Genomic DNA, 11163 nt, shown 5'->3' on the forward strand with positions numbered 1-11163 from the left:
GCAGGATTTATCCTTTACAAACGAATCATACCTGAGATGAGTGTGGAAAGTTTAATAACATGAGGCAATACTTTTAGGCTCTTCGTGGGTAGTAACAAGGTCTCTATTTTCCAGATTTTTAAAGATGTTTCATTTTATTTATTTGATTTAATACAACCGTAGAAATAAGATGCGAGATTTCACACTCCGGTGCAGTAGGTGGCGGTATACACCTTTCCGTTGGTTTAAAGTCCGTCAATAAACCATAGACTATGCAATAAACAAGAAATCAGAAGCAGCAGCAGCTCCGGATTGAATTAGGCATGATTGTATTGGCTACCGATCATACCGTATACCGTGGTATTTTTTCTCGGTGTACTTTTACTGGTTTAGCATATTTGCCACAGATTTAAAAACACAATACAGGTCTGATTCAATCAATTGTATGCATGCATCAATCGCAAATGCGTCACGTGAGGTCATAGTAGCCAGAAAAATGGCGAACGCTGATTCCGAAAGTTTAGTCTCAAAGAAAGGTGCGAACTCATCAATTTGGCAGTGCTTTGGATTCGTTGGAGATGAGAATGGTGACCCACTTGACACTGATACTCCCATCTGCAAACTGTGCATGAAGAGCGTTGCAGCAAAAGGCGGGAACACTTCAAATCTCCGAACTCACCTTAAAAACAACCACCCTCTCAATGCCTCAAGACTACCGGTATCTGCTGACCAGCCGAGGTTTCCGCGAACTACAGCAGTCACACAAACCACCGGCCCATTTACTAGGAGTAGCAAGTGCGACAAAGACAGTCACAGATGGAATTTGTGCACAAGCGCGGTTACAAGATTCCTCGTTAAGGAAATGCTACCTTTCCGAACTGTGGAAAAACCGGCATTCAGAGATTTACTGAAAACTTTTAATCCACATTATGAACCGCCTTGTAGAAATTTCTTTGCCGACAAAGCAATTCCTGAGTTATACGACCAGATTCGCCAGGATGTGCTTTGCTTGTTGTCACATGCGGAATACTATGCTCTCACCACCGATATGTGGTCGTCTGTTGGCATGACCACCTACATGTCCCTCACTGTTCATTTTATCACACGTGACTGGAAGCTTCAAACTAAGTGCCTGGAGACGTGTTTTTTTCCATCAGATCACACCGCCAGCAATATTTGCGCTTGGCTGCGCGAGGCAGTTTGTGAATGGGGGCTGGAAGACAGCAGAATCTCGGGGATAACAATTGACAACGCACCCAACCTAATGGCTGCAGCAAAAGACCTTGGCTGGCCATTGGTCACTTGTTTCGGGCGCAACGTTGATCTCGCTGTTAATCTATCTATCCAGGCCCAGAAACGGAGGACAGATAGGGTGTTCGGTCTTTGCCGCTCTATCGCCGGTGCGTTCTCGCACAGCTGGCGGCGAAAGCGTGCGCTGATAAAAGCACAGGCAGAGCTGGGACTTCCACAACACAGCCTAATCACAGTAAGTGCGATTGTCGTCAATCGAACGTACGTGATGCAAATATGATGCATTCTGTTTACAATATTGTATTTACGCTTGCGTTATTTTACTTCGTTAAAGGATGGGTTCGGTGTTATTGACCCTAGGCCGTATTTTCGCATATTCTGGGATGATCGCGAAGAATTGAGGCTATAATTTCGCTTATCGCTTCAGTTTGAGTTTGGTGTTACTCTCTTGCTGCATCTATCCTCCATTCAAAAGGAATACATTGGGGCAATATTTGCAGCATTAGGATCCATGATAAATGCATTTTTCGAAAACGGGAAGCTCACTATAATGTCAGCCATACGTGTCTTACTAGCTACGTCCTACTGAAAAAATTGGTCGCAAACACAACATTGTATCAAAAGTTACGGGCTTGGTCAGTTGCATTATTCCGGCTCTAATCCTGACTACATCGCTTAGAGCTGTGGGGGGCGTAGTTGCTCGTTTGTTTACTGATCTGCTCATCTGTCGCTAGCTTGCAGCCTGTTAGCGTCCAGCTGAAGTAACCTGGTTAGCTACCGTACCATTAGCTTTTTTAATTTCTTTTTATTTTAATTTTTTTACATTTTTTGCTAAAACATTTAGTTTGTAGCACGATTAATTCCCACCACGGCGATTGCATGTCAGACGAGGTTACATTTGGTTTTGATGAACGCCGAAAGCGGGTTTCTACAGTGCTACCATTTTAGGAGCATTTGCTCGTGAAAATTGATGTGTGGAACAAATAATTTAGGAGCAAATCTACTATTTGGGATGCATTAATGTGCTCCTATATTTTTCAACTTTGGAACACGTGCTCCTTGGAAGAACAATTTTGGCGTGTAACCCTGGAAAGCAGAGAGGCATGGTGGTGCAAACTGTCCATCTGCATAGTCAGGGCTATTAGAACTACTACGTCTCCCCAATGGCAGAGTACTGTTTTCCAGGAGGCACAGGACACCTGGATACTTCCGTGCAACTGTGACCTGCTACAGATGATTTTCCCCCTGACAACTCCCAGCAGGAAATTACTGCTTTTCTGGGCACCACAATCCCCTTCAGAGACATTTTCATGCTATCCTGATCACGTCCTTGATACATATTCCTTTTTTGCTTAACATGTTATCTTATTAACTAAAAGTCATATTTACCTAGCCAAGCTGTGTTTGTGATGTGTTCAGTGTCAGTAATAGTACAGTAATTTTTACCCTCCAAAAAGGAGTAAACTTTGTGCACGAGACACTTCATTGAGGGGGAAAAGCGAAACAATGGGCCGTTTCACCAATATTCTGGAATGTGGCCTATTTATATTATACCCTGCCATCAGCCACTTCAGTTTGATTGTCCTTGAATCTTGACCAGTGTTGAGAAATTCACTTGGTAGTTGCGACCCATTTGCTGACTTGTAGTTGGCTAGACTAAAACTCTTAAGTCGTTTGGCTAGTTTGCAACTGGTTGGGCGGTAGTGCTTAGATTGAGGAAAATAGTTCCGACTCAAAAAGAACATTGCGCTTGTTCAAAACAATTTCTGAATAACTGAAAAAAACTTGAGGCAGGAATGAATATGCTGTGAGCCTCCAGTTAAAAAAAAATTGCATTTATCTTTGTTTTTTGAAGGCTGCAAAAATCCTATTGGAACCATGTCTGGAGATGGTCTCTACTTTTAGCGATCATCCCAGAATATCTCAACATGTGGGCTAGGGTCTAAAATACTAAGCCGTATCATTTAATTATAGCTGTGGTAGGCTAGTAGGCTACTCGGTAATTTAACAGCTTTTTATTGAGAGCATAGCACATAAACACAAAAATTTTATTTTCTACTCTTGTGTCCATGTTTGACAGGACTGTGCTACTGGCTGGGGAAGCAAGCAAGAGATGGTCGCTAGAATAATTGAACAGAAGCAGGCCATACAAAATGTTTTAGCGGACGACCCTAAAGCCTCTCTTACGTTGAGGCGGCAGGACACTGACATGCTTACAGCTGTGAACGAGGCACTGAAACCGGTGGCGGAGTTCACAAGCGTCCTCTCAGGAGAGACCCACGTCACCAGCTCCTCTGTGATCCCCATGCTGAGCCTGATACGAGAGGATGTAATGGCCCCGTCGGACGACGACGTCGCGCTGACAGCCGAAATTAAGGCGGCGATCGTGCGCAAGCTGGACGGGAAATACGCCGACGAGGCCGCGCGTCTTCTGCTGCGTAAATGCACCTGCGTGGATCCCCGCTACGGCGGCACCTTTGAAGCGTCAGATGAACTGAAGCAGGTGATCGCGGGAGAGATCGCCGCGCTTCGGAGAGGGAGACAAGTGGCCGTCAGGGTGAAGGAGGAGGAGGAGGAGGAGCAGGAGGAGGAGGACACGAGAGAGGGACAAGCAGCCGTCGCGGTGAAGGAGGAGAACAGGAGTGAGCGACAAGCGGGCATCAGGGTGAAGGAGGAGCACAGGATAGAAGCGGGGGGCGAGGACACATCAGCGGAGCAGCCCCCTGCAAAAAAGATGAGGACTCTGGGAAGTCTGCTGGGGAAAAGGACTACAGCTGCTGCTTCAAGTGTGGATGAACTGGCGAAAGCAGAGATTGGAGCGTATTTAATGGAGCCCGTGATAGAGGGGGATTCTGATCCACTGCAGTGGTGGCAGCTCAATGAACATCGATACCCAACGTTGTCACAACTCGCACGCAGATATCTGTGCATTTGCGCGACAAGTACGGCCCCGGAGCGACTTTTCAGTCCGGCAGGGAACGTGGTCATTTCGTCCCGTGCGCAGCTCACGCCGGATAAGGTCAACATGCTGGTCTTTTTGGACAGAAATTTGGCATAAGTGTTAATGTAAGCCGACGGGCTCGTCGATCACTGTTTGTTCACATTGCATTGCGTGATTGATGATGATGTGATTTTATGTCGATGGGAAAGGCCTAATTACACTCCTTAATTGTTAATATTTTGCCTTTTTGGGCTTGGTCCATTTTTTTGCCCAGGAGTGTATGTGTTAGCCTGTGGTTAGCCTGATGAAGTTTCCCTTGGCCAACCAGTATGCTGTTAATAATTTCTTTTTTTAAACAATAGTGTTTTTGTGTATGAATCCCCTAATGTTTTACTGAAATATAAAGCATATTTAAAGGCATACAATGCAAGATTTTTTAGCCTTACTGTGGTCCTGTGTTTATAGTCAAAGAAGCGTCTTCCTCAGTCTTTAACCCCGCCCGCTTGCTCCTGAGTACCGACCGAGTCACAGACACAAAAATGTATTAAGAACTAGCGGCGAATAATAAAAACATTACATTGTCCGATTGGGTCCTCAAACTGGACATTTCAGTATAAAACCTGACGTCTGGCAACCCAAGTTGGATAGCAAGGTGTAACATTACTTACAGGTCCAACAGAAAACAAGCCAACTCTCTGTCGATTTTTGTCCCCTTGGTGAACTTCAGCTGACGCCACGGAGGAAAAGCAATTCCAAGGTTAATTCTTGTACTTGAACACGTCCTGTCTGCGTGTCTTTTTGCTTTGCTGTATCTGGGCCATTACAGTGACTAGCTAGCTAGCAACAAACGCTCATGATCCTGAACAACAGGCACTGTAGCCTCACCCACCTCATCGTCCCAAACACATTTTAAAATGACAAGTGCAGGTGCACAAATTTTGTGAAAGTATGCAAAGACAGGGATCGTCAGTGCATTACAGACATGCCTTGGCATGGTTTTTTAATATTTAATATTTTCAAGGTAAAAATCCTGCATAGTATGCCTTTAAAACATGTAAAGTGATAGATATCGGTAAAATAATTTTGTTCAAGTACACAACTGAAAAAATGTACCACACGTTTCCTTCATAATACAATGTAATTCGGGAACAGAGGTTTTAGTGCATGGTTGAAAATGTGAAACATGCCAAGCGCAGTGTTTTATGGAAGGACTCCATTCCCTGTTGAAGCGAGGAACATCACATTACATCACACTTTTTATTTCTAATGTTCAGATTTTGTGAACCAAAAATGAGTGAGCCTGTAGTTTGTACCTCTTGTACAATGGTTTCTGTGTCCTCTGATGGTCCTATACCCTGTCTGGTGGTGAACATCTCATGGTATGTTGCTTGATTTCTCTCTCTCCATCTCCCTCTCTCCCTCCTCTCCCTTTCTCTCTCTCTGTGCTGCTGGACCCCACTCCCACTCTGGGGGCGAGGCCATGGAGATGTCATCAGCAGTGAGTGATCATCTGTGAGTGATCGTCTCCTTTGTCTGTGCTCTTCTCTCCCATCAAATCAGCTTTCGACTCCAGCAGACACTGCAGCCCTCCAGAATGTGAGTTTGAGATCCCTGCTGTAATCTGCAAACCTGTTCGTGGGTTCTCGTGTTTGGTCCTCACGTTTCGTCCTCGTTGGTCTTTGAGTTTCTCATCTCGTTTCTCTTTCTCTGCTCCACTGTGCAGTGCAGCCGCACACTAGCCGATGCTCTCACACTCCACACTGTGCATACAATGCAGACCCAGGAGGGCAGTGCCTCCCTGAGGGGTGAATGGGGAGAGATACTAAACATATGCCATACTTTGGTATCTGGGTACCACCGGCGCTGAAGACCCAGGCATACTAGCCAGCAGGAGAGGTGAGTTTCCCATCCCAGCAACTGCTCTGCTCTGGCATATACGCCTCTCTAGTTCGGTAGGGAACCCATGCTGTTGTTTTCCTTAAATCGCATCCATGGGGATGGAGATGACATTCGTGACAATTAAAACTGGCTGGATTCCAAAGAGTTTATTTTAAAATCCATACCCAAGACCCAGTGAGTGAAGAAAAGAAATTTAAAAATAAGTCTTAATTCCAGCTTGTAAAATATGTTTTCTCAGGTCGTGTTTGTGTCTGGATTCTGTTGGCTTGATGTGTCAAACTAGAACTGGGAGATGGAGGACTGTTTGGTGCTTGTGTTATTGTAAGGTGATCCACTGAAGTAGACACACTGATCCCCTCCGCATTTCTTCACTTACAGGCGGCTATCTTGCTCCTGCGTATCGGAACACAAACAGAAGGGAGCGGAGCAGTCAGATGGAAGTCCGGGTGCAGTGTAAAGAGACACAAAAGGGGAGGATTAGGGATGGGCAGCAATGTAGTACAAAGGGGATAGAAACTGGGCCGGCAACCAAAAAGGTTCAGGTTCGAACTTGGATTCCTACGTAGGCGTACTGCCGTTGTACCCTTGAGCAAGGTACCTGAATTGCGTCAGTATATATCCAGCTGTATAAATAGACACTGTAAAAGAAGATTTAAAAAATAGTGAAGTTGTGTAACTCACTCTTGATGACAGCATCTGTTAAATGGCAGTGATGTAATATAAAAATGTAATGAATGGAGGTGAAAAGAAGGCATTGGGGCTGAAGGAGGGACAATAAGAATGAGAGAATTGCAGTATTCACTGTGATAACTGCTTTTTATATATGTCAGTCCTTCCTGACGTTGAGTTGTAAATTAGTTTTTTTTTATCATTAAATCAATTTTGCATAAGTATATTTTGACTTTCTGGGATTATTTTAAAATGTGACATTTTACAGTTCTTGCAGGTTTAAAGAAAGGGTGAAAGGTATCCTGGCAGGTGTGCCTTGCATATATGCAATACAGAGGAAAAGACTTTGACGTGCTCAAGTTTATTGTGAATGGCATTTTTATTGCCTTAATTGACAAACAAACCATTTAAATCCAGTAATAAACAACCCTGTTCTAATTCAACACCACATTTCCTTCTGTACAAGAACTGATCTAGTTACAGATACACCACCACACACAATTTTACTTTCACACAAAATTACAGCCTCTTCTGTTGAGCCTTTCCTTTTCTGTCAGTGCTCATTTTCACAGGGGAGTTATTTTCACAGAGTACTCCACTGAATGTAAAAGTGAATGTATTTTGTCTTTAGCTTTAAGTAATGCATTTACAACATTGTTTCAAATTCAGCTGCCAAGGACAGTAACAGAAAAATACAATACTGTCTTAAATTTGTCACAAAATGTTAAGGACAGAGCATGAGAGCGAGGTCAAAAAAGGCCAAGGTGTAAATGGAGATTGACAGTTGGTTTGAGGATATATACTTGCAAAATTTGGGTCCAGTTTGTACTACAGTACACAAGTGGCCACAAGAAAACAAAAAAAAAATGGTATCTGGGAGTTGGGCTGAGTGAGGCTGTGCACATGAATAAGGGACAAATATATTGAGGGGCAAAGGGACTGATTTAAGGGGAAAGTTTCTCCTAAAATTCTTGGATAAGTTTCACTGGGGTGCCTGTAGTTTGTCTGCAGCACTTGCGTGTGAAGTATACTCCAGTGCATACTTTGCAGGTCACCCTTTTTGACTGGGGAGTGAGAAACAGTGGCTTATCTAATTGCACTGCATCACTGCCGTGCCATAATTTCGAAATTTGAACTTCCTTTGCTTTGTATGTAAGCCATAATTAAGGCATCAAGGAAATCTGACTTGAAAAATAAATGGTTGATATTACCAATATAACTAATGTCCATCCATTGGGGGTTAAAAAATGTACACAGCAAATTCAATAAGCAATGGCATATGGTGCAAGAGGCAGTGTCAAAAAAACTTGCAATGAGCCTAAAGCGTGGTGAAATGCAGAACCTGAGATCTGGAAAAGTGTGGTAAAAATTTTTTTAGTTTTGCAGGCAATGAAACTCCAATAACCTGCAATCTGAGATCATGCTTATTACAACTACATATCCCAGGATGCTCTATTACTGCAGTCATTCTGGCTTCGCACCAAAGCATATTTTCTTCAACTTTTTTCTGTAAACAATTTTTCTGACTGAATCATTTACTGGATATGCCAGCCTTTCTATTTTATTGTTTATTAAATTTTTTGCCCAAAATTCACAACTGGCAAGGTCAAAATTCAGTCCAGGCTGCAGAATTCACACTGGACCCAAATTTTGCTGACTGTGCAATATGAACTCACCCCACTTTCTTACTGCACAGCACACATGTTCCACCTTAACAAACCTGTTTTTTTTTTTTTTTTAAACCCAAGGTCATATATCCACACATTTTCAGCCTGCTCACCTCCACAGGCAGCAACAGTGACATACTCGGTATGTTTTTTGTCCAATAAATGATGGATGGAGGCTCACAACAATTAATTACTACATAAAATACGTACAAAATTCCTCAAACTGCTTACACAGGAGTGTGTTTTCATGAAAACAGGCAGCCAAGACTAACTATGGCTGTAGGAAACCTTGCTCTCCACACAAGTGCTTCACCAGATCCTTCACTCAGTAGCCCCCTCTTCAGTTTCAATGAAATAAAACTCAATTTTCCCTGCTGCCATTCCAGCTGCCAAGGCCTAGTTTACTTATAAGAAGCACAGGGAATGAATGAGGAACAGATGAATTGATCATTCATTGAAGACTTTCACAATTTATAAGATGTCTGTGCTCCATTCACGTGAGCCTTACAGTGTTGTATTGGACGGGGGTAACCATTAAGACCGTGACAAAAACCACCCGATTCTGAGAAATCCACACACCAGTTAAACTATTATTCAATTTGCTACGTAATAGGCAACCTATTCATGAACCCAAACAAACAAGCAAATTATGGATACCTTCACTTTTTAAAAAGACGAAATATATACAACTAGATAAATTCCCAGCAAGACAGCATCGCAAATGTGCAAAAAAAATATACAAATGGTTAAGTTCCCAGAAAGACAGTATCGCACATGTACACCAACCACGATTTGCCTTCAGTCTTCCATTTGTGGTGATCCTGGAGACTCAGCCTTGGGCTCTCTCTCCTGTCTCAGGGTCAACGCCATTGTCCAGCTCTGAAAAAAAGCAGCCACATCAGATGAACAACTCGGTCCTAATTAGTAGATAATCCTCTGAGATTATTTTGAGGAATACCCTGGGGTGCCACAGAACTGGTGCTGATTTCACCCAATTCATTTTTAGCTGCTTCAGAAAAATCGCTTTCACTCTAGTTTGAGGTAATCTTGAAGCTAACAGGCTCCAGGCTACTACTCTTGATCCACCTCATCTCTTTTCCTTCCCTCTTCACCTGACTTTCTCCCACTCTCCAGTACATTTCTTTTCCCTGCAATTTGTTTGCTGCCTTGTTCACAGTAGAGGGAGCACGGACTGACCTGGACTTACTAAGAATATTTAGCATCAGGCTGCTGGGTAGCTCACTCAGTAAAAGTGCCACTCGCGGCGTATGAGCAAGCGCCAGGGTCTCGGATCGAATCCGACCCGCTCCAGCGCCGACTGCGGCTGGCAGCCCCACGGCGGCACATAATTGGCTCTGCATCGCTCAGCGATGTACGCGGGACACAGGCGGTAGGGATGCAGCATTGCTCAAAGGACTCCTGCTGGCCGCCTGGGCGCCAGTGGCTTCCTCACTGCACACACACGCACACGCGTGTATGAATGGGTCTCCTCCGCCCCTGCTCTGCACGTGCGGCTGTGAAAAGAGGAGTTTTTCACGTGTTTTAGAGGAGAACCCCGGAGATTGTCTTCACTCTCCCGAGCTACCAGCAGGGTCTGTGTTTGAAAGCGCTTGTACATAGTATGCAAATTGAACATTCCAAATTCAGGAGATGTCAAATAAATTTTTTTTAAAAATTATATCTGAGGTCACATTTTTAAAAAATGAACTGGGTGAAAATGACAGCAATTCTGTGGTTTACAGGGTGGTATTCCACAACATAATCTCAAGGCATCTATAAATGACTGTTGAGCTGTGGAATGGGAAGAGCTGCATTCTAATTACTTGAATTGGACACAGGAAAATGTAGCACACTCTACACAGCGGATCACGTGACTCACCCATACTGCTGTCAGAGTTAAAGGGAGTCTGGTTCTGTAGGTGCTGGGAGACGGGGACAGGGGCTGAGGGGCTGGGGGCAGGAGAGGATGAAGCACAGGGGGCATCTGAGGGGCCTGCTTGGGATACAGCGGGTCTCTCATTGTCTGTGTCCATGGCTGTGAAGTATGGACAACAAAGGGAAAGCAAAACAATGAGCAAAATGTGAGGGTGGGGAAAAATAAGCTGGCTGACAAGTGGCTTTGCTACACGCACAGGCTGAACCATATCACTTAGATGTCTATCATTCTCTATCCCTGTGAGAAAAAGTGACACGTTTAAATGCAGGTGTTTACGGAGGCTGGAGGAAATATTACAACAACAAATCGTTCAAATCAGCAAACAGCCCAACAGAGCGCTCCGCACTGCAGTGAAATCCACACTATTACTCTCCATACTGCAGCACAGAGAAAACAAATCTTTGGCAGGGTTCAATAAGTTACTGCAGCATAACTGAAAACTGGCTACTTAACATTTACCTACTGGCTGTCAGTTGTTTAAAGCTGTGTGGCTCAAAGTATTGTGAAATAGTCATGGGATCACGGACAATCAATCTGATCTAGAGGAGTGCACAGACCTTCCTACATTCGTGGGCGTGGATGGCATTTGAGTGACATCAAGCACCATTCACAAAAATGTCAATGATGTCTTCACTCTTGTGGTTAAGGAAGAGAACAGTCCAAGTATGGGGATTTTGTTTATTTGTATGCGTGATAAAGGGACTTACGCTGTTCCTGTGATCGGTCGAGGCAGCAAGTAGACTGATGGAAAACCCCTTGGGAGCAGGGCTCCAAGCAGACGACAGAAATTCTACTGTCTACCTGTGGCAGAGCCAGGGTGG

At 44.0% G+C, this 11163-nt stretch overlaps 1 protein-coding gene across 1 annotated transcript; it reads left to right on the plus strand.

Moving 5' to 3' along the window:
- The first annotated feature begins 229 nt into the window (after window positions 1-229).
- On the plus strand, window positions 230-6963 carry LOC118235177 (zinc finger BED domain-containing protein 1-like). The gene is made up of 5 exons (XM_035432293.1): window positions 230-1465; window positions 3311-4296; window positions 5671-5767; window positions 5895-6067; window positions 6449-6963. Exons 1-2 carry the CDS (start codon window positions 425-427, stop codon window positions 4286-4288), a joined length of 2019 nt encoding a protein of 672 aa, XP_035288184.1. The 5' UTR covers window positions 230-424; the 3' UTR covers window positions 4289-4296; window positions 5671-5767; window positions 5895-6067; window positions 6449-6963.
- The last annotated feature ends 4200 nt before the right edge of the window (window positions 6964-11163 follow it).

This window comes from Anguilla anguilla, chromosome 1, assembly GCF_013347855.1.
Source record: "Anguilla anguilla isolate fAngAng1 chromosome 1, fAngAng1.pri, whole genome shotgun sequence".
NCBI classification, from domain to species: Eukaryota; Metazoa; Chordata; class Actinopteri; order Anguilliformes; family Anguillidae; genus Anguilla; species Anguilla anguilla.